At 35.6% G+C, this 25,025-nt stretch overlaps 1 protein-coding gene across 2 annotated transcripts in view; it reads right to left on the bottom strand.

Annotated features, from left to right (window-relative positions):
* The window catches only part of NKAIN2 (sodium/potassium transporting ATPase interacting 2), a 502,256-nt gene that overhangs the window by 444,063 nt on the left and 33,168 nt on the right, over positions 1-25,025 (bottom strand). Inside the window, exon 1 of one of the 2 annotated variants that reach the window (XM_042886396.1) lies at positions 24,140-24,196. The exons of the other annotated variant lie outside the window; for it this stretch is intronic. Coding sequence (XP_042742330.1) covers positions 24,140-24,163 — 24 coding nt within the window. The 5' untranslated portion in view covers positions 24,164-24,196. Of the gene's footprint in view, positions 1-24,139; positions 24,197-25,025 lie in introns of those variants that run through there. 2 annotated transcript variants of the gene reach the window in all.

The following is a 25,025-nucleotide window of genomic DNA, read 5'->3' as shown; positions in this document are numbered from 1 at the left end:
CAAATAAAAACAAATCCAAGACATGTTGTTGATATGCTATTCAGTATTAGATTTCACAACAAGAAATAAACTGTTGCTTACAAAGCACAGTTTCTGTTTGCATCTAAGACAACTGAAAAAGCAAAGAAATAATTTAAGTTGAAAACAGACTTGAAATAACACATTGACTCACTGTTCGTGCCTCGCACCATTAGGTTGCAGAAAATCATAATTTCACATTTAAACTTCCTTTTAGTGAAATTGATAGATGCAGAGATTAAATCCAATATGAATGCGTATAGGGGCCCACAGTTTTTCCCATCTCTAACTCCCTGCCATCTTCCACACCAACATTTCTCAATGACATTCTGACATGATTCAGGTAACATTTTCCAAGTCTTGGTATACTTTGTTTTACATTATTAACTGGATTAGTGTTGCAGTTTGAGGGATTTTTTAAAAGCATTACCTTCCTCCTGAACATCTTTCCTTTCAGAAATCAAACATTTTACAATTTAAATACAGCAACTGTTTGGCAGGTGGGTTTGGTGTCTCCCCCCTCTCCTCCCCTCTCCCCTTTGGCTTAATATCCACAGAGTGTGAAGTTGTTCCCCTCCCCCCCATCTCAATATATAAATGCAATAATAGAAGTAATTAATGTTTAGCTGTTTAAGTTCCATTTTATGCAGAGTAGACATCTGATGATCAAATCCACCCAATGCCTGCAATTAGACCAACTTGTGCAGCTGCATTTCCTCTGGAAAGCTGGAATCCCTTTCACTCTGAACTGTTTTTTGATGCACTTGATATACAATGCTCCATACACAGCTTTAGAATAATATCCCCTATTTATTTCATCTCTAAGGCCAGAATAGAGAATTCTGTATTACACTCCCAGGTAGGCGAAGGAGAAAGAAAGAAAGGAAAACAAAATGAAAAAGACAACAACTACAGATGCCCAGGCTGTACATGGCACTGGAAAAAAAAAAAAAAAAAAATCACTGTCAGCTTTGCTGTCACTGTCACACTAAACTTCCCAGATGTTCGTATCTGGAAATGTCACAAAATGTCATGGCATAAGTTGCTGTATTTTGTTTTCTGCAGAAAGGGTGAACAATAATAAAACAGCCTCAGGAGTGTACAGTTAGCCAACAGCAGCTTGTAAAGGTCTCAGTAAAACAGCGTGTGTGCACACTCTGGAAAAAAAGCAAACATCAGCTTTTTTTTTTTTTAATTAATAGTGCAGTGCTTGAGTTGATAGGAATTTAACATTCAAATTAAACACAAAGAGAAGGCTTTTTAGTCATCTTTTCTGGATCCCAATGTACCCTTTGTCCAAGAGGTAAAATGCTAGTGTCAGAAGTTACTGACAGAGTCAGTATAAATTTGTTCCACATTCATTTATCTTCTGGAATTTGATGTAGCGATCTACAGTTAAAAGCAGAACCCTCTGTGAAACAAGCTCTTCATCAGTGATGCTGATGTGAGAGAAAGCTTTATATTTTAAAGCCTGATCTTTCAAAACATAGATTGTGTCTTCTCTACAAGGTTCACAGTTTTGATTGAGATCCAGGTCAAGTTCTTTGTGACATTCTCTCTCTCAAATTACTTCCATTTGTTTCTCAGAAAACAAAACCCACAAAGTGCATAGGCATGCAAATAACGAGATGCCTTCCTTTAACCGTTAAGACTAAGCATTATAAAATGCTATATGCATTCAGATTAAAAAAAAAAAAGTCTATACATGCAGGCAAAAAGATTTTGGATAAAACAATTTTGGTTTCTTTACTAAAGAAAATAAGAAAGGCAATCAATGACTGCTTTTCTGTACTAATATAACTCAATGCAGATCTGGAAGTCACAGTTAAAACCCTTTCCTTAATTTCTTGCAACTCCAAGAAATTAAGTTCATGGAAATACATTAGTATTCCAATAATGTGACCCACTTATGAAAACAAAACTGTCAAACGACTAGAAGTGACCCATTTCCTTTCATACCCATAATGACTAAGTCAGAAAATCACTTTGCTTTTTGTGAATCGTGTGCCTTAACTTATCCTACACAGCATGCACATAATATATACACTCAGGAATTCTTAGAATCTGTGGCTACATAACTGGTACTATGCCCACAGAGCAGAGAGAGACAAGGAACTGATCAAGAATAAATATTGAGACAGGATCCTTGTTTTCAATGACATTCACTCCAAGACAGTGATTAGTTTCAATGCCTATTTCATATAAGCCAAATGACTCTGATGCCATCATTTAGCCTTGTAGCCCTTGGTACATTAGTCTAATGTTATATCATTGAACAGCTGCATCTTCATTTATTTGAAGGACAGATGCAAGCTATGCTTTGGTCAATTGTAAATCTGTTCTCTCAAAGCTTGTTTTTCACTATGCTATACACTTCATTCTAAGATGACTGGCTCAACTTCTTTATGGTTTTGTTTTTATTTTCTCCCCCAAGCTTCTACCAACACAATTAAGCTAGACAACCATTAGTTAAGCTGAGAAACGTTTTTATTTTGATTCTTAAAAGGTATATTAACTTTTTTTTATTAAAATATATCATCAAGTGACAGTTCCCACCCATTATACTGGTCCTTTCTGTTGTCATCTGAGGGAAGAAGAATTTGCCTGGAAGTAGCTATTCATCATTCAATATTACTTGGAACCATACTTGGCCTCTCACAACCAGTAAACATGAAGGGAACAACAGCTAAAATCCTTTAACATGAGCAACCGATACAATATTAACATACTATGAAAGGAAACAGTCCTTCAATTACTTGCTGTTATCTTTGTCTCTACACCTCTTCTTAAATACTGGGACATAACAGTAAAAAAAAAAATACTCCACTTACACTTCTCATCAGGTCCCCCAAATTCATGGCACAGCTAATTTTCCTTCATCATTGCCATGTTAGCACATCTTTCAGGTGGTCAGTGGAAAGATAAAAGGCAACAATTCTTTTTTTCATTTGCCAGCTACAGCACACATATAGCATACAGCCTACTGTGAAACCTGGATGAGAGTGGATGGTCCTCTCAGTGTGGATGCTTTTGAATGCAAGATGAAGCAGACAGAATGACTGAGAAACACAGCAAGATAGGTGCCTCCAGCAAAAGCAGAGATTAAGAGTCTCCTAAGAAAAGCAGGGAACAGGCTCAAAAAACAAACCTCAGAGCTGATGATAAAGAAAAAGAGACATTCCAAGAGATTCAAAAGGGATTTGCAGAATTTGTTGCAACTCAGAAAGCTGATGAAAGTTGCTGTAATGACAGCAGAGCACAATCTACTCTACAGGCATAGCAGGCTAGGAGGGGAGGAAAAAGACAGATGATAGGCTGTCAAACCCTTCACTTTAAGCTACCTTGCCAAGTAAATCTTGACTTTTCTCTGTTTCAAGAGTTTTTATCGGTTTCGGGGTGCTTGTTTGAGCATTTCTTCTCTCCCACAGTACATAAACAAGAAGTCAACTACTGAGTTTTTAGACAACATGGCAAGTGCCCATATCATTTTCATACAGCTCATTATAAACATCTTCTTCTTCCGGAGTCCTACTACATTTCTGTTCTGCAGCTTTCACAAACATCTGTTGCAGAAAAACTGTTAGGTATATAGTCATTGTCAAATCGATATAACAGGTTGGCACAAATCTACTCTTCCTGCATGGGTTTCCATATTCTTCTCTAGAGTATTTGCATTTGCTTGTTTTATACAGACTACTTTAAAGACCTAAAGATCTAAGTTTGCAAGAGGAAGATTAGCATACATCTTCTATGGGCACACAATGAGCCTCTATGAAAACATCTGTACTTCTCATAAGATCTTCCCAGCTACAGTACATAATGTCAAGACAAAAGTGATACAGGTGTCCAGGAGTGCTTGATGTCACTGGAAGAAAAAAAAAAAGCAATGAAGGAAAAGAGAAGGAAATTAGAAACAATGAAAGCAACAGTTTTGTGTTAAACTAGTCCATGTGGCAAGAAGAATTGATTCTAGTATAAGACTCCTAAATCAACTTATGATTTTACTGTTTAGTTCTTATCCTGCACAACAGCTAAGCTATTATTTCTACATTGTGATTTCTAGTACAAGAGTCTCACTTCTGATTCATTTTCTGGATTTATTTCTAGGTGGCCACTATTTAGTTTTCTGCATCTCAGCTGTTCATCTTGAGTTGTTATATGCTCTCTAACTCATCCTAACAAATGAAAATATTGCATCAAAAACTAAGACAGGGTTTTCTAATAAAAGAAGAAATAAAAGACGTGTCATTACAACACATCTTTTAAAGTGGAGGTAGGACAGCTTCATCTAGGAACACTGATTACTAGTTTGCTAATCTAGCTGGTTGGTGATATATATCTTAATTAAATGTTTTACTTGAAAAAAATACCAACTTATTAATGCCAGCTTTCAACATGAAAACCTACAGAAAGAAAACTACACCTTTATTTCTAATTTCTTAGAATTAACCAAACAGTACTCTGATTGGAAATAGGCTAATTCTTCCACTCAAAAATTTACTTTTAGTAGTGAAAAGTAGCCAAAATTGAAATGATGCAGAATAATTTTATTTTAAACCAAGAACTCCTTGATTTTGTTAAAAGATTAAAAATCTTAACATTTTACCTGACTTTGGGATTGCATTATTTCTAACGTACTTTGTTTTATAGAAAGCCTTTGGAGTGAGATTCTCCTATGGATGCCTCATCTTCCAGGTACAAACCATTATATGTGGTACGGTGATACTAATCTTCTCATTCTCAAAGCACAGCAGCTACTTTTCTAACCAAATCACTCTTTTTTTTTAAAAAAAAAAAAAAACAACCACAACTCTCCAACTCTCCTTCAAGATTTCTTATTTAGTGATCACTATGAATCTGAGAATTCAGACACATGAACTTTATGAAGTAGGAAGAATATGGGGTTACCAGCTTTCTATACATCAAGTCACAGTTTTAAACCTGTAGTCAAAACCACATGAAATATTTCATAGCTGCTTATTTTTTTCTCCTCAAAATAATAATTCAGGACAGCCTATAGTTCATGCTATCTGCTCGGATGGTTGCCTGCAAGAAGGCACTTGGAACAGAAACAGTACAGTTGTCCCTTTGTTAGCTGTGTTTCCTTCTATTTCCTTCCTATTTCCTTCCAGAAATAGGTCTGAAACCCAGTGTTCTTGTAAGTAATAATGAAATAAATTGGTGGAAAAATCATCTAGGTCACTGAGAAGATGTTAGATTTACACAGAATCACACTAGGAAATGTTTTTCCTAACTTCTTTTTAAATGAACATTAATCTAAGTGAGTCTACTCAAATAGAGGTTGTACAAATGATACAACTGCACCCAAGTATTCTTCAATTCATCTGTTCTCTGCCTAATGAATGAAACAAAAAAAAAATTCTTTGTGAGACACATTTACCTAACCTTAAATACTGTAACACCGCATTGTTTTGAAATACATTTGAGGTAAGGATAATAATATTCCTTGCAGTCTCTGATCAGAACCAGACCCTAAGCTCTCACAGATCAGGCCTTTACTTCTCCTTTCTCTGTCTGATCTCATTTTTGCCAGATACTTTTAACAGCCAATGAATCTGCTGCAGGCTGCCGGGTTCCTGCCAAGTGTCTCTTCATGTTTTTGTAATGCAGCTTTGAGAGACTCTGAAATAAAATCTGGCTCTGCTGGTCCCACATCCAATGCTTAAATTTGCCCAATTCCTGGTTTCTTTGCTGTGCCAGAATGACTCCAACAGAGAAGAGAATATGACCTTTCCAATTCATTCTTCCTCACTGCCTAGCCGTCCTATCCATCAGAGCGTTTAAGTGTGTACTTGAAGTTACATACATGCTTTGCTGAGTCCTAGGCTGTATAATTATGGAAAGAAACAGCAATTGCTTAGAGTAAGCTTGGATTTTCAATAAATGTCAAAGGCATTTCCAGCTTTGGATGGGTGCTTTTTAATGTGTCAGATAAATCTAAAATAAATATACACTGCTAGAATCTACTAAAATCAAATACATTTGTCTTCCACAAGAGCAGTTACTTCCATAAAAATCAACATTTGAGTCCTTTTATTTGTCCTCAGAAAGTGAAGTTTTTCCATCTGTTTAAACTTACTAAATTAGCAGAACAGCTACTGTTCTTATATAAATTCTATCTTATAATGAGTCCTCTTCCCTCACATCCTTAGTCCACAAGGTACAAGGAACACAGATAATACAAACTGTCATTAAATGGGCACTACGTGCTATACAAGACAGCAGAGGAGCTCTTTACAAAATAATTAGCACTCATCTTAATCTATCGTCTACTGCTAGAAAAACAAGAATTTATTATTATTATTTTCTTTTTTTTAAAGCAGTATCAAACCCCTGAAAGAATTAGGGAAGATCTTACTGATTACTCCAAAGAAAATGCAGGATGATCATACTGCTACATATAAAGTGCATTTAGGGTCTCAGATAGAGAAAGTCAATCCTGCACTGCATTGTCACTGACCTAGTGTAACCTTATACTTTTATAATAGAAATATCTTCTATTTGCATATTTTCATTCTTCCACCTAAGAACACTGCATTACACAGAACACAAAGCATCTCATTTCTACCTAAGTCACTTTAACAATCAGAGAAATGAAGCTCACTCACATATTGATGTTCAGGTGCCACAGTGGTATGGGCATCCACTGAGGATGTATTAAGGGGTAAAGCTATGTTTAGCATTAGATTATGCACTTCGCAGCATAATCCTCATGAGATTAAATATCAGAATATTTCCTAGAATGAGCACATGTTCCTCCTATAGTTCAGGAAGTTATTTCAGTAAACAAATGCCTTCAGCTTTTTGTAATTATATCTGACTTCCAGAAGATGTCAAGTGAATTGATAATGAAAGTCCTATAGGCAAAAATCACACATGAGGAAAGAAGCTGGTTTATATAAATTGCAAGTATTTTTCATATATCTAACAGAAATAGCCTTCAGGCAAAAATAACTTCATGTTATTCCATGGAGAGTATTTAAACTAAAAGGTAGGGATCACTAGGTGACAACTAAAAATAATTTCTGTTAAAGTGATTTTTCACTATGTTTAGTTTTGGTAATACATTATGCCTGTAGCTCTGCTTTCAGAGAAACTTCTTGGAAAGGAAAAATGTGTAACTACTATGTTAACAAAGGTCATTCACTTCACCAGAAGGATAGATTTTGGGAATTAAGGAAAGCCTTACATGTACAAACATAACCGGAATGAATGGCCACTATGTAGAAATACATAGACTAAGCCACCTTCAGCTATCTAAAATTAAGACAGTAGATGATTTTAAAAGTATCGCAAACCAGGGAGTCAGGAAATCTTAGTATGTGCTGGAAAATTACATCAGACTCAATCTACTGGGAAAACCTCTTGATGAAAAATGCCTCGGGAGTTTTCCTGTAAAAATTTCAAGTCTCCTTGCAGTAGAGAGTGCAAATCAACTGAGATTAAGCAATAATCTAGAGGTAGTTTCATTTCCAATCTCTTCAGAGGGAGCTATCTGTATTCAAGGTAGGCTCAGTAACAATGGAGACTTGTAATTGCACCAATTAGAGAAGCAATAACACATAAATGGGAGGGTTACTTGTAGGGCCAGGTTAGCCTTGAACAATGCTGAACAGTGAGGCAGGCACCTCAAATCAGCACAGAAGCAATGAGTCAACTAGAATTTGAGTTTTTGCAGCAGCAAAATGTGTAAGATTCTTACTTGCCTGTCAATGATCTGTTAGAAATGGATGGAAAATGGGGAACCAGCTTTAAGATTGGTTGGGCACAAACTTTACAAGCAATTATAAGAACAGGGTATTTGATTTTCATTCATTCCTGGTCATTTTGTGGAGCCATCTAATTAGCCTCAGGTAATCACAATAAATGAAAAACTCCAAAAGAAACAACCTTCTTCAGCATTTCAATGAGAGCCTGGGAGAAGTTCATCTCCCATTGAGAACAGATGAATAACAACTTCTCCTTCATGCTTTGATACAATTCACATCAACTAAAGTGTCTCGGGTGAAAAAAGGAACAAGGGTAATAACAGTAGTCCAACTGTCTATATCCAGATATACCAGCTTGGAAATTAAAAGTTGTTGCTTATCATGCCTTCAGCAATGATAACCTTATATGAACTGCAAAAAGAAGTGAGGTTGGGTGGTCAATAAAGAGAAGATAACCAAAGGCTGTCAGACAGAGAAGACATCCAGAGGCTGTCACTCCAGATGTTCCTCAATGTTCTTCATGTTTGTAGCCTTTTGTCTTTTGATTTTAGTTCTGTTACTACACTAGTAATCATTTGTTTGCCATCCTAGACGTAGTAGCATCATGTGCAGCAAATAATTGGTGGATCATCTAGAGCGAACAATTACCGTAGAGTTACAGTGTCTGAAAGAAGAAACTTGATATGGCTGAGGATGTTTAAAGCTAGCCTGCAAACCAGTGCAGAAAGGACAGTGTGTAATTGATTTGAGATAATTAGTAGTATTGGTATCTGAGGCACAGTTCAGTGAAGACTTTCATTTTTACTGCAGAACACTCAAGACTAACTTAGCTATGACATGTGGTACATGCTGGACTGACCACCAACTTTGATGTGGTACTGTGGGTGAATAATTGTATGTTGTGACCAAATGTATAATTTAATACATAAAAATTAGCCTTCTGTTTGTTTCTTTTCATCTCTAGTCACAACTGTACTTTTAAAACAATAAAATAAAGTTAAAAGAGTTACTACAGTTCTTCAGAGTACTCTCTGGAATCATCAATTCACCAGGACTGGTAGAAAAAAAATGTGTAAATACTATGTTTTCAGAAAAGTTTCTATATGGTATGACATGCCACTATTAGTTACATAGCTTCTTTGAAAAATACAGATCTGAAGAGATTCTAAAACCTAGCGGTTTCATAGGTCTCAATAAGCAAATAAATAATCATTGCTTAAGATAAAAGAAAGATATTCCCAGGAAGGTTTAAAGTCTGTTTTCTGGAAGGCACATTGAATTGCTAACTAATTGCATTCACACTATTTGCCATATCAATGGGGAACATTATTTGGCTGGATGCAGATAGATTAAAATCAATTAAAAAGATGAGTCTTTTTATCACATTTTTATTTAGTCTGACAGCTGTTTTCAGAATGACACAGAAGAATGCATATGAAACAGTTAACTCCCCTATGAATAAACCAATTGTTGTATTCTTTTACTCTTTTATAATTTATGCAGTACATAGAAAAGGTAATTCCAAGAGATAGTTCAAATTATGCCTACTTCTCTCTTAAATTCCACCTAAAATTCTCTTCCAAAACTGAATCATCTGTTACTTATACCACAAATGGGCACAATATAGGAAAGATCTAGAGCTGAAGAATACATAGACATCGGTTGGATTATCACAATACTACTAGGAAACTGAAAAGTGGTAAAAAGAAAGAAAAAACAACAATAGAGAACTGCAAGAAAAGAAGGAAATACGCAGGAAGGCTGACACTTTTTTCCTTTAACATTCTTCTGTTACTTGCTTCACTGCACCTCTCAAGGGGTATAAGTGAAGAACCAACTCCAGTAAGATGCTAATGGGAAAACTTAATTTGGTCAGTGCTAGAAGTGCAGGCATTTGCTAGATGCAACCTTCCAGATACAGCAATCACAACGACTTCTAAAAACAAACTATGCAATATGGTATACATACACCACAAGAAATGAGTAACAGACTATGGAAAAAAAAAAAATATCTTAAAACATTGGTGTTGCTACCACCATATTTTAATGTTTATTTACAATAAGCAATGGTGAAAATGCACTGTAGAACCGTCTTAACAATATGTACACATTGTTTCATGAGTCCTGATTAAAATGAACCTTAAGCCCGGTCATCGTCAGGGTTTAGCAATTCTATCAGTTGGAATTCATTAGGAAATATACTGTTATTGTTATACTTTGCATACTAGTACATATTTTTGAAAAGGTAGAAGCATACCCAGTCCTCAAAAAGATTTCATCTTTAGGAATGTAGCTTTATCACCTCCACCTTTAACTGTTGACAAATTGTATCCTTCACATTATTAATTAAAATATTCCTTTTAGAACTGGAAGCTGTCACATGAGCAAAACTTCTTGTGTGCAAAACCATTCCATAAAGCTCCCTGTGTCTACTTGCTTTGCCACTGAACATCCTAAACTGAAAAAATAATATTATAACTACAGAAAAACTCCCAAAATCTTTTTATTAGAGGGTCATGAATAAATGGGGATATACCACTATGACTCTACTCTTTTTGGTTTTTCATTGGGTCAGTTTCCGGTTTGCAAAGATAACTTATCTCTTTTGAAGCTCTCCAACTGACCCAAGAGCTAGTGCAAGTTAAGGTCTTCCTTTGTCTTTTCCTTTCATTTGTCGCTTATTTGCACAGCAATATGATACAGGAATATTGTCAAAGACTGCTTCCAAAGCCCAGAGCTTAATCATACATTTTTAAGGAAGAGTTCAAATGGAGGACATGCCTAACCTCCAGCTAAAAGAGTGTTTTTTCAGGTCCCGGTTGAATGAGTTTCGGGATATATATTTTTTTTAAAAAAAAAAAAAAAAACAACAAATGTTCCTACAGTTTCACTGCATGGCTCAACTCTAAGAAGATTCAGTGGCAAATTGTGAACTTGGACATAAGAATCAGGAATACAATTGCTCTGCCTAACTCAGGCATTGAAAGGTTAGCTAAGACTAGCTGTGCTCTAACTAGAATCTTCTACAATTGACATGGAGAAATAGGTACCTCTGAAATTTACTTCATTCCACTGTAAAGATAAGAGATACTTACCTTTGCCCAATTTTTTTTTCCCCTTATTGGAAAGAAACAAAGAGTAAACGACCCATTTAGACTGAGATGACTAGCTTTAGAAATTACTAGGTGAAAAGAACGTCAGTTTACATGCCTGAAAAGGAGGCAAATCCTAACCCATCCAAACGGAATATGTTCCAGGAAACTTGAATCTGAAATACTACCTTCTTTCCACATTAAAGGGGGGGGGTGAGAGCTTGAAACAAACAAACAAAAATGTTAATTACAAAAGTGACTTTATATCTTGCAACTGTCCAGATCAAATTGACCCTTCTGATCAAGAAAGAATTACTGAACAAAAATCTCTACTTCTATTTGTTGTATTGACATGTTTAAGTCTGTTTTCTATGAACTCCATATTGAACAATCCCTACTAAACTGTAATTCAGGCTGATTAATTCACTGGTTTCCCTTGCCAGTTAGCTCTCTTCCATGAATTTGCCATTAATTTAGCTCTTCTCCAAAACTGCTATAGCTGTGGTACATATGCATTACTAAGTCTTCTGTAAGACAGCAATAAATAACATAACAGCGTAACAAATTGAAATCCAAGATCCAAACATTGAAAAGGGTAATGATTACTTTTGGCACAAACACATAGTATGCTGGAAAAAAAAAAAAATCTAGCATTTGGTAAAGACACATCTCCTGAAAAGCAAACAAGAGTAAGAATATTTCTCCAGCAGATTTTGCACATTAGAGAAAATAAAAACAATGTGGAGCAAAGTGGGATGCAGTATATCACATATGAGAAGACAAGCCCAAATAATGAATGCTCATTTTCAAACATTAATAAGTCTCTCATATTTGTGTTTGCAGAAAACTGCATAATCCCTCAGGAAAAGCTTTACAAACAAAAAGCTTTATAAGGGTGGAATCTCATAGACATTGACACAAAAATCTACACCATTTAAGAAAAAAAATGTACTAACTTAAGGTACTAGATTTTGTTTTTCCTGTAATCCTTTTTAACTTACTTTCAATCAACTTTCAACAATCTATACTCAAATCCAGTAATTTAACAACACTGAAAGGCTTTTAGACTTGCACCTGGTCAGACGCCTCCCCTTCTTTCCTTTAGAAATACACAAATTATGCTAAATTACCATACTAGCACTAAGCAATGCACATTCAGCTGAAGTTCTGGCACAATATGGGGGATACAGCTCTGCTACATTTTTTCTATTTTATAAGGAATCCTTCCAAAATTATAAAAGGTATAATTTTGACAGGAACTGACAGAAATTGGCTACTTAAAGTTGTAGAATGATTTGAACTGCCTGCACTGCGTTCCATATTCATTAGTTTACATGACACAATATAGCAGACTCAATCCAAATCCCAATTAAGAAAATGCCACAATAAAAATCCAACCTCTGCAACTTCATACCATCACAACAGGCATGGCAAAAATGCCCAAGATGAAACAGACCTAAGAAAGAACTGTTCTTTATGATTAAGAAGAGCTTCTGGATGTAAGGTGAACGTGCTGACAGAGTAATGCCAGGGACAAAGAGTAGATACTCACATCATCCCTCTTCTGGAATAGGGACACAGCCTGAAAGGTTATTTTTCCTACAAGAGCTAAATTCAATAACAGTAAGAATATACGAGTACAGAAAAAGTGCTTGCTTCAGAGTACTAAATCAAGCTTAAAAAAAAAAAAAAAAAATAGAATCACAGCTCTTTCACTTTAGTTTGAAATTCTTTCAGGGAAAGAAATGGTAAAAATAATATTTTTCAAAGCCAGATCTAATGTGAAACAAAGCCTGACGTATCTGGCACAAGACATCAAGGGAGCAGAAATTGAATGCAGTTTCTCTGAAAAGTGATGAAAATCTACAGTAGTTTTTAGTATTGTTGTGATCCTTAAAGGTACTATCACCAGCTTCTTGGAAATTTTGATCTCATTCCATTCCCTAGTCCCAGCTCACAAATATGCAATTTTTGCAACAGAAGAAAGTGCTGAGGAGAAGAGCTGAGCACTGAATCACCCAGAATTTGTACTTCAGCATTTAGATGCAGGCTGAGGCCCTATGTCCTCAGCAGTGAAAAATCAATAAGGGTTTGAGTTCCAGTGGTCTCCCTTAACAACAGATGTTTCCCGATCAAAGGCCACAAGAGTAGAGATCAGTATAAAGCCCTAGATTCATTCACTCTTTAATTTTCTCCTCTTCTCTAAGTTCAGCTTTCCCTTTAGAGACTGTAGCTGATTCACATAGTAATAATTGCTCTGCCCTGACTACTGTTACCACTTACACAGAAAGTGTCATTTCTATAATCATCAGATTGCTTCAGTCTATCAAAACAACCCAAGACACATTAGTATAACTGAATCAGGCTTGTTGTTACTGGCTTTCAACTGAGGTAGATTTACACAGTCATTTGTCTCTCAGAACTCAAGAGCACCTCATCAGCCTTGGTGTATTGGTGTATGTTCCCACAGAACTTTCTGTGAATTGTCATGGAAACTGAACATGCTGTACTGCAATGGGCTTCAGTTGGCAGGACACAAATAAAAGATCACTATGCCTAAATGGTAGGAAGACTCAATTTTTCATGATGTGGATTCATCAGATTAACTCTGAGAACTTTGCTATTACATCTGATACTTTAAAATTTCACAGCAATTACATGAGAAGATAATTGTAGCAGCCATAGTCTTCATATGCCATTCTGTTACAGCTTTACTACTCCTTCAAGGATGTGGGATGCAGTATCTACTAAAGGTAAGAGCTATAACATTAGGACATTAGGGCAGGAGAAGAAATGTTCAGACAGCCTTGAGAGAACCATAATGAGGAAGGCTTGAATTTAGGTTTTGGGAAAGGATACCTTGCCTCTAGTTGAGTAAAGGCAATGTCTCTTAATCACTGAAAAGAGCAAGATGAATTATGCTTTGCCTTACAAGAGAAGTAAAAGCACAGCACTGCTTTTTTTTTTTTTAAGAGAAAAAATGCAATCCATCTATGGGCAGTACTGAAAATAGTATGAATACAGTTGCTTAATAATTTATTGAGCTTCCAGAAAGAAGTCTGAAAACCTCCAGCTAATAACCTTCTGATCTCAAGTTTTTGAGAAGAGAGATGTACCAAATACCCTGTTGCTCACCACCATAATTCAAAGAGATTCTGTACCTGTTATCACTTGGGGGGAAACTCTAGTTTCATTTTGAAACGAAATCAATATAATCTGCATTACAATACATGGTCTGATTCAAGTGTCAGGATACTTTTTAATGATCTCTGACTGGGTATCACTTTTATGTTTTATTGTTGAAACGTTATTTCAGCATCAATAATTCCTCCTGGAAAAAAAAAAGGCTGCTTTTGTTTCTGTCAGAATCAAATTATTTTAGCATTGCTAAGTTACGCAATGCTTTCAGTCAGCTGCATCCACAACATGAAGATAAGGGCAGCATTTTATGTTATGCTGTTAACTTCACAAAGTATGCATAAAAGTAAATAAAAATACAAATAATACCTATGTAGATGACAACATTTCTACCACTGAGTAATCTACATAATTCTCTCAGAGTTAATAGATAAATGTAAAGACTACTGGCCATACAAAGAAAGCATCCATTTCTATTTCTTTCAGCGAAATATCAATCCTCTTTCAGACAATTTTACTGTGATATAATGTCTAATATCCTTCAAGGTCTTACTGGAACTGCTTTCTGACTGAGCTGTATCTCTAATCTTTCTTCACAGGAAAACAAATGACATTATGTTAATTTGTTCACATTTCCTGATTATGTTTTATTATTTTTATTATTATTAGACACATGCTCAGGGTATTAAAAAACAGGCTGTCTGAAATTCAGTAGCAGCAAGAGCGTCAAGGTTTTGCTTGTACATTTACTATACATGAACACTTAAAAACTTGGGCAAAAATTATTTCCACATCTCAGAGATTCAGACACAGCCACAGAGGGCAGTAATGACAAGACTAATGTCATTCACAGTGATTATGATAAACTAGAATTTTCTTGAGTTTCAGCCCTAGCCTACAGTAGAGGCGTTGAGAATATTGAAGTCAAATAAGAAAAATACTTAATTTAGGTTGGATATAAGGAAAAAGTTTTGTTTATTTGTTTTTACCATATCGGTGGTAAGGAACTGAAACAGGTTGCCCAGAGAAGTGGTGGAAGCCCCATCCTTAGACACATTCAAGGCCAGGCTGGATAGGGCAACTTGATCTAGCTGTAGGTATCCCTGCTCACTGCAGAAGAGTTAGACCTTTAAAGGTCCCATCCAACTCAAACGACTCTATGAACTGAATGAAGATATCCACACTAGCAAGTACTGAAGATTGTTTTGCAGAGCAAAATAGTTAATGCTGAAGAACAGATATCCACACATTTGAGAAAAGAACTCACTCTTAATCTCATCCCAAGACCAGAGTTTCCTTTCACAATAAGAATCATCATAGTTTGTTCTCAGCAGTCCTAGTTTAGTCCATATCTTCATTGGGAACTACTGTGCTGAAAGTGGGAAAGTACAGGATATTCACTTCAAAAAACACAGTTCTGAGCCAAATAAAAGATGACCATAAATGCATTTGGTTTGTCCTCCAGAAAGAAAAAAAATAGTACTCAGGCTAAGTACACTGACTAATTCTGATTAAAGATGCTTAATAAAGAGTAAGAACATGAAATCAGGCAAGGAAAAGGTTAATACCAAAGATCTATTACGTCCTGGTATAAGATAACCTAATGGTTTTCCTTTCTGAGAGGAGCTGCTTTCTATTCATCACAAGGGAACAACTCAATTCTGGAATTTATTACATAAGATGTCAAAAAATAAAAGAAAAGAGCTCCAAAACTTTTTAAAGGCTGATGTATCCTTTTCTGAAATGAAATTGTTGTTTCACTTCTTTTGGCAAATGACTGTGAAGAAATTATGTTAGAGAGTTAAACTGGATTGGCTAACTTACTGCCATATTTCACTCCATCAATGCCTACAATTCAATAAAAAACACTTTGCAATTAAAGAAATAAAACTTTAGAGTCATGTGGGAAACCACGAGTAGTCCACAATCCCAATTTTCTTTTCTCCCCCTAAAGATCACATTTATTTTACTACTGTTTTCCAGTTGGTTGGTCCCAAAGGATACACAGGCAAGGAAAGTAATAATCTCTCTGAATTTTACCTTTTCTGCTTTTCATGAGGAAATCATTTTTCTATGTTAGTTTCCACAAGGGTGCTAATAGAAATACATTCTGGGCTAAACAAATGATTGAGGTAAATAGATTGCTAATTTGTATTCTGAGCAATGTTTCACAAAGTTAATCTCTCAGATTCAAAAAAAAAATCACAAACAAGTCTGGGTAGAAGAGAGAACATTAGTATCAGAGGTTGAATTCTTAAAATTTAAGTTACTGCACATATATGGGAAAGAATGGGAAGAACTGACAGCTGTGAAAACAGCCAAACAGGACAAGGCAGAAATGCAGACTGGAAACAGAATGATGCGCTACAGTGGAGTGGGTTCTGTTCATGAATCTGTATCTACTTCCAGTGTAAAGCTGGCAAAAAAAAAAAAATTATATCCTGCCCCTAAGCATTAAAAAGCTGCCCATGTGGAGATAGAGAGATTCTGCTGCTTTATCTTGGAAGCCAGAATACACAGCTACTATTTGTTACACTCCAATAAGACAATAATTAATCTTTAGAGACTCAAGAATAGGCTTCCTTTCTGTAGAGAAAACATGAACTCAGGTAGTTTTGGAAAGTTTCTAGTTAACCACTCCTGCTTAATAAAGGTTTTAAATTTTATCCTTCAAAGCTAAGTGTAGGATCTGCTCAAATCACTGATGGAAGATTGCAAAAAATACAAAGAATAGATACTGATGGAAAGGACATAGAAAATATTTACCACAGTACCTTTTGAAAGATACCTACTGCTCTTTCACTTGAAAACTATTTATTGTAAAATAACCTCTGGATTAAGCACAAATATGTTTTTTTCTTGAGTAATAAAAGAAATCCAATCAAGATCCCATCTTAATATCATCAACGCTTATTGAACAAAAAAATTTAATTTCTTTAAAAACAAGATTCATTCAAAAATAGAAAAAAAGATCATTTCTGCAGCTTTTTTTTTTTTCCAAAAGAGGATGTTACAAGGTATAGTTATTGATTATACAGAAGCTCCTTAATACTTCAGGTGCTTAGTATTTTAAATCCCTTTTGACAGCTCCTACTGCAGTACAAATTGGAAACACATTTTATTTCCACATAGCAAAATACCAATTGAAAAGTCCATGCTGCAAAGAAGTGTTGAATCTTTTTTCAGTTGGTTTAACCTCATGCTTTAAAATACCTGCATCACAAACAGTACGTGTTCCTTGGAAAACGTATGCAATAGTCTTCGAACCATTCCACATTTAACAGATCTTAACTTTGTCTCACTTCACTGAAGAGTTCAATCAATGTGATGAAAGACATTAGAAAAAAAATGAGATTTCTAATTTTTCATTATTTGTATCACATTTTTTATGTCATGAAAGCATAGGAGGATATATTTTATTTACAGAATTCTTAAAAGAAAATATAAGAAATATTTCAGGCAGTTGCATCAAGTATGCAAAAAGGAAATCCAGACTTAATTGATAACACTGGTGTTTTGGAGTTCCATGTACGGATCATGGATATGACTTTGTGTGTGTGTCTTTGTATACCTACATAAAGTGGGGGTGCTGTCTCTTAGAAGAAGGACCAGTCTTCCCGACAAAAAAGTACCTCATTTTATTTGCCAAATCAATTTTTTTTGTCTCTGCATAGTGAGAAGTTTCACTATTATTTTGCTACTCTAGATACCTTCATTATCTGTTTTTATTAAATACCTCCTTCTGGCTATAGTATTTCCCCAAAATGATATTTAGTCCCATTAATGATCAAAGAAATTCACATTGTAGCTAGGGCTTACCCAGAGTGGACAAAGCCTCTCGAACATAAGCTAGAAAGATTTGTTTACTGGAATGTAGTTGTTCCAGGTATAGTACACACAGCTCCTTTCCCGAAATCCTATTAAGATGTCACAGAGTTCCAGAACACATCTCACAGTTACTTGAGATACTTAACAACAATTAGAGGATAATATTTCCCTTGTGGCAAATTCTGCTACCAAATTACACGGTTTTTTTGTTTGTTTTCTTTTTTTGGGGGGGAGGGCAATCTTTATTAAGTTCTTTGAATAATATGTATGATATCTCATTAGCTCATTTTACTTCTAATAGTTTAGTGTTTGCTCATATTCCTCTTTTGAGAGCAGCACCTTCTTACAGGATATTCATCTCAGTAATAAGGGATAGGCTTCTTCCCAACTGTGACTTCTAAAATACGTAATAGCTGTTCAGACACATAATCCCCTATGCTTTCTTCAGCATTTCCAGTTTATTCTAGAGACATTCTTTTCTTACAGACCCAAAGTCTGTCACACTAGTATTCAGCTGACATTCTTGGTTAAGTTTAAGCTGTAGCTCCCACAGCAGCATTAAGCTCAGCAGTCAAAGTGATTTTATGTGGTTCAAGAATTTCACCTGACTAAGTTTGTGTTGTCTAACCACGACTTCATTGGCTATTTGCTTCCAATACAATGCTTCTTGGTAGGATAGAATTATTTTACCTTCCTCACCCTGTGAATTAATACTCAAACCAGAGATTTAGTCTTTAAATCTAGTCCTAATTATAGCGATAGAGAATTGAGAAAGAAAATTCTATGACTACTGGCAGCTTTTAAAATGTAACAGTTCGCATTCCCCCCAGCAAGAAATACCTAATGAAAATAGGTACAATAACCTTTCTAAAAATAGATCATACTTCCAGATATTGGGCACACTAATGTCTATTGGAATGGATGCATCAACTGAAGTTTATTAAACAAAAGGTTGGGTCATCTTAATTAAAACTTCCTGACATAAAGCTTTATGTCAGACAAGAAGCTAACACTTCTTCCCTAGCTGTATTGTGCATATGATAACCTGCACCAACACCAACCTGAAGGCTACAAGACCAATTTAAAACATACAGAATAGGGCTGCGATTTGCTCCTGCTTGGGTGATTTAGCTATCTAACTCATACTTGATTCTATTCCAGAAGTGAAATCAAGTCACACAAAAAAAACAGTAAAAGCCTGAATCACCTAGAATAAGGACAAAACTCATTAGGATTTAATGACATCAATTTTGGTAAGAAAGTGCACAACAAACTTGACACTAGTGGGAAATCTTTGTGATGCATTAGTTTTAATGGCTAGATTTCCACACATTGCCAACTGAAGATCAAGCTGACACCATTTAACATTCCTATTATGTTTTCCCAAATTAATCTTAAATAAATATAACATGTAATATGACAAAACACTGGGGGTTTTTTGTTTGTTTAAAAAAAAAAAAAATCACTAACACTGAATCAGAATGTTTGCAAATTCCTCAACTGAAAACAGGGTTCCTTCTGCCTACTTACTAGCAAGATTGCACAGTTTGTTTTTTGTTTCTTTTAAGTCAAAAGCTCGTTATTCTGCAACCTTCCCCTTTTTCAAGCTTGGGAGTTCTTTGGCAAGTTCTTGAAGGCATACCAATAAATAAAGCAGACTCAGTTATTCACATGTCCCGGTACTCCCCGTGTAGAACTCAACTGTCACCTTCCTGAGCCGAGATGTGACAACAGTACCAGGCATGTTACTCAAAACTAAATCACTGTTCCCCTGTCAGACTGAATGATGATACCATCACTACTACTTTTATTCATTTAAATCACTTTCTTTCAGTAATGTTTACAACTCCCTCCAGTCTCATATATTTTCATAACAGTTTACAATCTGTATGTCAGTTTGAGAGCATTAACAACAACATTAGTAGATATCCTGTTCTGTTCCCAGGTTCCAAGAGGAAAAAAAAAAAAAAAAAAAAAAAAAAGGACTGCTACCATCTGTACTGACTCTTCCCTTGGCAAGTTGCACATATCCCTTTGGGATTGCTCTGCTCTATATCAGTTGGCACAAACAGAGCAGTGCGAGAAGCTGAGCTTTACTCCCATGAAAACATGAAGGTTTCAAAATCTTTCTACAGACTGAACTGGAACTAAAAGAAAATCTTTGAACAAACTAAGGAAAGAATACTGAAGAGTAAATCAACTTAAGATCTGAATACTTCCTTGAGACATGGGAGACTGTGTTTTAAACTAAGAACAGCATAGACAGTAAGCTGAGTTTCAGCTTCTAAAGAAGTATTTGAGCACCAGTTATCCCAGGAAGACAAATCTGGATAAGAGAGTGTGGTTGCTTTTATATCATTCACTTGACAAACTCCACCCAAACCAGAGTTTAGAAGTAGCAGCATATTTTCTGAAAGACCATTCTGACAGAAACTGTCTGGTCAGATTAATTGTTGATCCTTACAAAACACAACTTAGTGCTTAGGTTCTGCTGCTGTGCATACTGCAGGAAGTTTAACTAATTGGAACAATACTAGTTCCTAAGCCTCTCTGCTTTTGGCTAAAACATACCAGAGGATAGGGATTAAATTAAACTCAGTGACAGCAGTGCCTCGAAGAACTCATTGGCATTGAATCTATCTTTATCTAAACTGAGGCATCTAACTGTCAGTCTAGATGATGCTTGTTTAGATAGCTTGTTTTGTTTTTTTAAACAAACACTTTCACAATTATTTTTTTTTTTTATTCCTAACCTGGTACACAGACACTTTCATAATCAAACTGTTTCTACAAGATCTTAACCACCTTTCTTTTTCCCCCCCAAGTGCAGCAAACTTCATTGTTAATTTTGCAGCTGCTCAAAAGATCCATCAATACCATTAATGGTTGTTTCACAATGCTTTCCAGCTGTAGCTGAAAGGACAGGTTTGCTGTTTTTGTTTGTATGTTTTTTCCCCTCAATTATCCTCTACTGTTGTGTCCTTCCCTTAAGATTCTTACAATAGCTAAAGAGGCTGATTACAATTTCCTGTTATTCACTGGAAATGTGTTTAATCCCATCATCCCATCAACAGGTTCACATTTGTCTCAGGGTTCTGTTAAATTCATAAAAATGCCAATACATTCTGGTGAGAAATACATCCCATAAAAAAAAAAAAGAATTGACTTCTTAGCAACCTTCCCTACAAGTCACAAGATTTGCAAGTCATAAAAAGGGAGCTGCGCATCTGCTGCGTGCCTGGAGCTCAGTAGCATGCTACTATTGACCAAATCACTCCTAACATATGCAGGTCTACTTCACCCCAGGGCTTTTCTGTGGGCCCCCATTACATGGGCTGCACACTCCCCCACCCCCTTCAAGACTCTCCTTCCTGCTACTGCCAAATGCACTGAGGCCTACAAGGTCACAGGCATATTGGCATTGCTACAGTCAAGCCATGGCTATTTTTTTTCAAAACGATGCTTTACCTATCTATACCTGGAGGTTGAGACACTGAAGCTTATACCTAAAAGTACTCTCCCTCGCTAAAATATGTTCCTTAATATAACGACAAAAAATTTCAAAGTTGAAGAAATTGAGATGTTTTTATCTATACATCCTACAAACAAAACATATTTTGAAACCAGGTACAGCCTAGGACTTGAGTGCAATCTTCCTGTACATGGTTGCTGCTCAAGTTTTTTGTTTTTTGTTTTTAAATAGGGAAACAGCATTTTTCTACACTGATTGGAGTGGTATCAGAAATACAACTCTTTATTTTACAAAACAAAAGAGCATTAACAGAACTAGGATGTGGGGAACAGATTATGATTTTATCCTTATTATTATTATTTTGCCTTATTTATCCTTATTATTATTATTATTTTATCCACTGAAGGAGGAATTGGTGTGGAAATAAACAGATTAGCAAAGTACTAGTTGCTAGGATAAAATACTTTCCATACTCTTCCTACTGGTGCTTGTACTGTTGAGATACATTTTAAAATGCTTCTTATATTGATACTGTAGTAACTAAGACTTTATACTCAGTACACAATGGTTTACTTTGTCTTACGAAAGTATTCATTTCTAAAAGTTGCTGCACACAAGATTATGGAGATTTCTAAGCAAAGCATTCAATAAATTCACAAAAAGAGATGCACAAGGGCTTTCATAGGAGTACAGTCATGGTGAAATCTGTATAATTTGACTTCAGAACCCTCAGAGCTAGTTATATCTAAACTAGAAATCTTATGCTAGCTGTGGTGAAAAGAAACAAAAAAGGTATATCTTGTGGACAACTCATCTCAACCTAAGTCAGATCTCTGAACTTCAAGGACAATTCCAAAGAACAAATCAAGTCACTATTACCCCTTCTCCCCTGCAGCTGTAACTAGCTTTATCTCAATGGGTCATTTTTAAATACTTAACTGCATTTCAGATGCTGCTTCCTGGGGAAAATGAGATTTCGGGTTTCTCAGTCCACTCTCCATAAAATCTTTCAAACAGGTAATGTGAACACACTTCATCTTGAAGGGCATTGAAAGCATCTACCAACCTGCCCTTATGAGATAGGTTTAGAAGTCTGACAAATAAAGTGTCATGGTTTTTACCTATTTCACTTTCAATCCGAGCATTTTTAGGGGAAAACAATATAGGAAAGAAAAAAGCAGAGAATAGGGAGTTTCTTTTATGCCTTTATTTTACTTGCATATATGACTGCAAAATATGTTTTCAAGAGAATGCAAGTCTGAAAAAGCTCTAGACTGTACAGTCCTGTCACATTAGCACAAGTTTCAAAAAAGATAAAGGGAATGCAACCTGTGTGTTAATTTGATGGTTCTGGAAAAGTCAGTTCAAGGGCTGAGAAGAGAGAGAAGGTTATTCATCTCTACCAAGACAGGGTCAATCAGTGCAACTACTAACAAACTACAAACTGAATTAGGAACCAATAAGATATTATGAATGTTGCCTTTTAATAAACTCTTCTGTGAATTACTGATAGAAAATGTTTTTATGTCAGTGTATCTAATGGCCCTTCTGTATAGAACATCAACAAATTAGACAGCTAACAAAACATCATTATGCTAAGTCATAAAAACATGAAATACATTCATAAAATTTGACAATGTTGTTATTCCTAATTCATGGTGCTGTATCCACCTTTAACATGTATGTTGACATTACATCAGACTCTTAATTCACAATACAGTCATCTCAAATATCCTAACAGATAGTTGCTATTTAAGAACTCTTATCTTAATTAACTCTCTATCTTGAACACTAGCATTCATACTTAGGCACAGTTACTCTCCAAACTCTTCATTCCTTATTTGCAAGCATCTTGCATCTGAAATTAAGCTATTTACAATACACACCGAAATCCCCATTTTCCTCCTTCCAGAAAGATTTATTTTGAGATGAAGTTTCAGTTTGTAGTGAGGCCCTCGGTAGACAAGAACTCTTAAAGAAGAAAAAAAGAAAAATATTCTGATGAAAGAAGAGGGGATACTTTGCTTTTTAGCTCATTAGTCTTGTTAGTCAGAATTTGCATCACTTCTACTCTTCACATATAATTTCCTGGGTATCTGGATGTGGCTAGTTACATATCAGAGAAGTTAAATGAAGTTATGAAAATGGAAGTTTTCATCTTGTACCCACACTACTCAATAATACTACTTTAGTTTTCACAACACTAAGTAGAAATAGCTTGTTAAAACTAACTAATGCATACTGCCCTCTTTAGAATACAAAAAAACCCACAACCAACTAACAACTATACAACAACCTCCGAAGAACTAACAAAAGGCTTTCTTTCTCCCATCCTTTTGACCACATAATTTTCTTCCCTGACACAGATCATCAACTGTATCATATTCCAGTCTGACAAGTGCTTCAAATACAGTCCTTCATTTAATCCAATTTCTGCTGTGTCCCTCCATATAAGTTTTCTTTATCACATTAAAGCATGAAAAACTGACTTCTCTCCATTCATACCTGGCACTTGGTATGCCAGGCACCTCATTGATCAGGCCCAGGACTGAAATCGGGAAGTTGAACAGGACAAAAACACTCTTGAATACTACCAGTAACAATGAGTAGGAGACAGATTCTCTCTATACCATCCCTAATCCACTCAGGAATCAGCAACTTCCCCACATCCACACTTGAAAAGTCCAGAAGAAATAAAAAATTTTCTTTGTATGGTCTGTGTTAAGATAGTCATTACTTAGCTGCAAAAAAGTCACACAGCATAAGAACAGGATACAGAAAATATCGTTGACTTTTACCAGATTTGTATCAACCAAGAAAGGCAGTAGTCACGAGTCAGTAATAAGAAAGAAATAACTTACCCCTTTCCAAGGATCAGGGCCCATTGAAAACTCCCAAAGAAAGCAGTCTTCATGTAAAGTTGCTTCCCTTTCAGCTGCCAGCCTTTAAATAAGGTTAGGCAGAGGCGGACCCTGCATCTGCTCCTTCCAGTTGTACCAGTTAATTGCTTCAACCTGTGCTCCTAGGGCTGGTTATGCCCCTTCACCAGGTGCTCAGTCACCGGTTCAGGTCACGACCTAACAGCTCCCATATACACAGCCTAAAAATAAAAGTCACAGAATACCTAACAAAACTCCAAACCTTATCTCCCTCAATCAGTCAAGGTTTCTGTTCTTCAGAACAATATTTGAAGACTCCTACAGGGTAGACATACTGTTTGTTTGTTTGTTTGTTTATTTATTTATTTATTTATTTATTTATTTATTAGGAGAAGGTCAATTTACTATTCTCTCTTTAAAATGGGATGCAAGCATGTGGATTCCACACAGCACCCACATTAAAATAGCGCGTGTTGGTTTCAGAGGAGCTATTATGCAGCCTATAAGTTCAATGATCTGCAAAGTAATAAAAAGCTCCTTTTGTAGCCCTCACGGCCTATTGAGTAAATAGCAAGCGTTTAAGAAAACTCTGTAATTACATGTTTACACACTGGAGCCATTATGGGCTATCTATAAAAAATACACGTGTATTTTTTTCTAAAAAAAAAAATTCTTTAATTACATTTTTACATGATTAGAGCTACTTTAAAGCCACCAAGGACTATCAGTTTCAGAAAATATAGACTGAAAAGCTTGCAGTTACAGGCTGTGTTTACCTTTAGTAATGACAAAATAAGACCTTAGCTGTATATTTTAGATATTTAAGCCTGATATTTTTATTTTAGATACACTTAAATTTAAATAAATA

Source organism: Lagopus leucura, unplaced genomic scaffold (assembly GCF_019238085.1).
Source record: "Lagopus leucura isolate 7727_CA_CO unplaced genomic scaffold, USGS_WTPT01 Super-Scaffold_73, whole genome shotgun sequence".
Classification (NCBI taxonomy): Eukaryota; Metazoa; Chordata; class Aves; order Galliformes; family Phasianidae; genus Lagopus; species Lagopus leucura.
The sequence above is the reverse complement of the archived record's forward strand: the minus strand, read 5'-3'. Positions and strand labels throughout refer to the sequence as shown.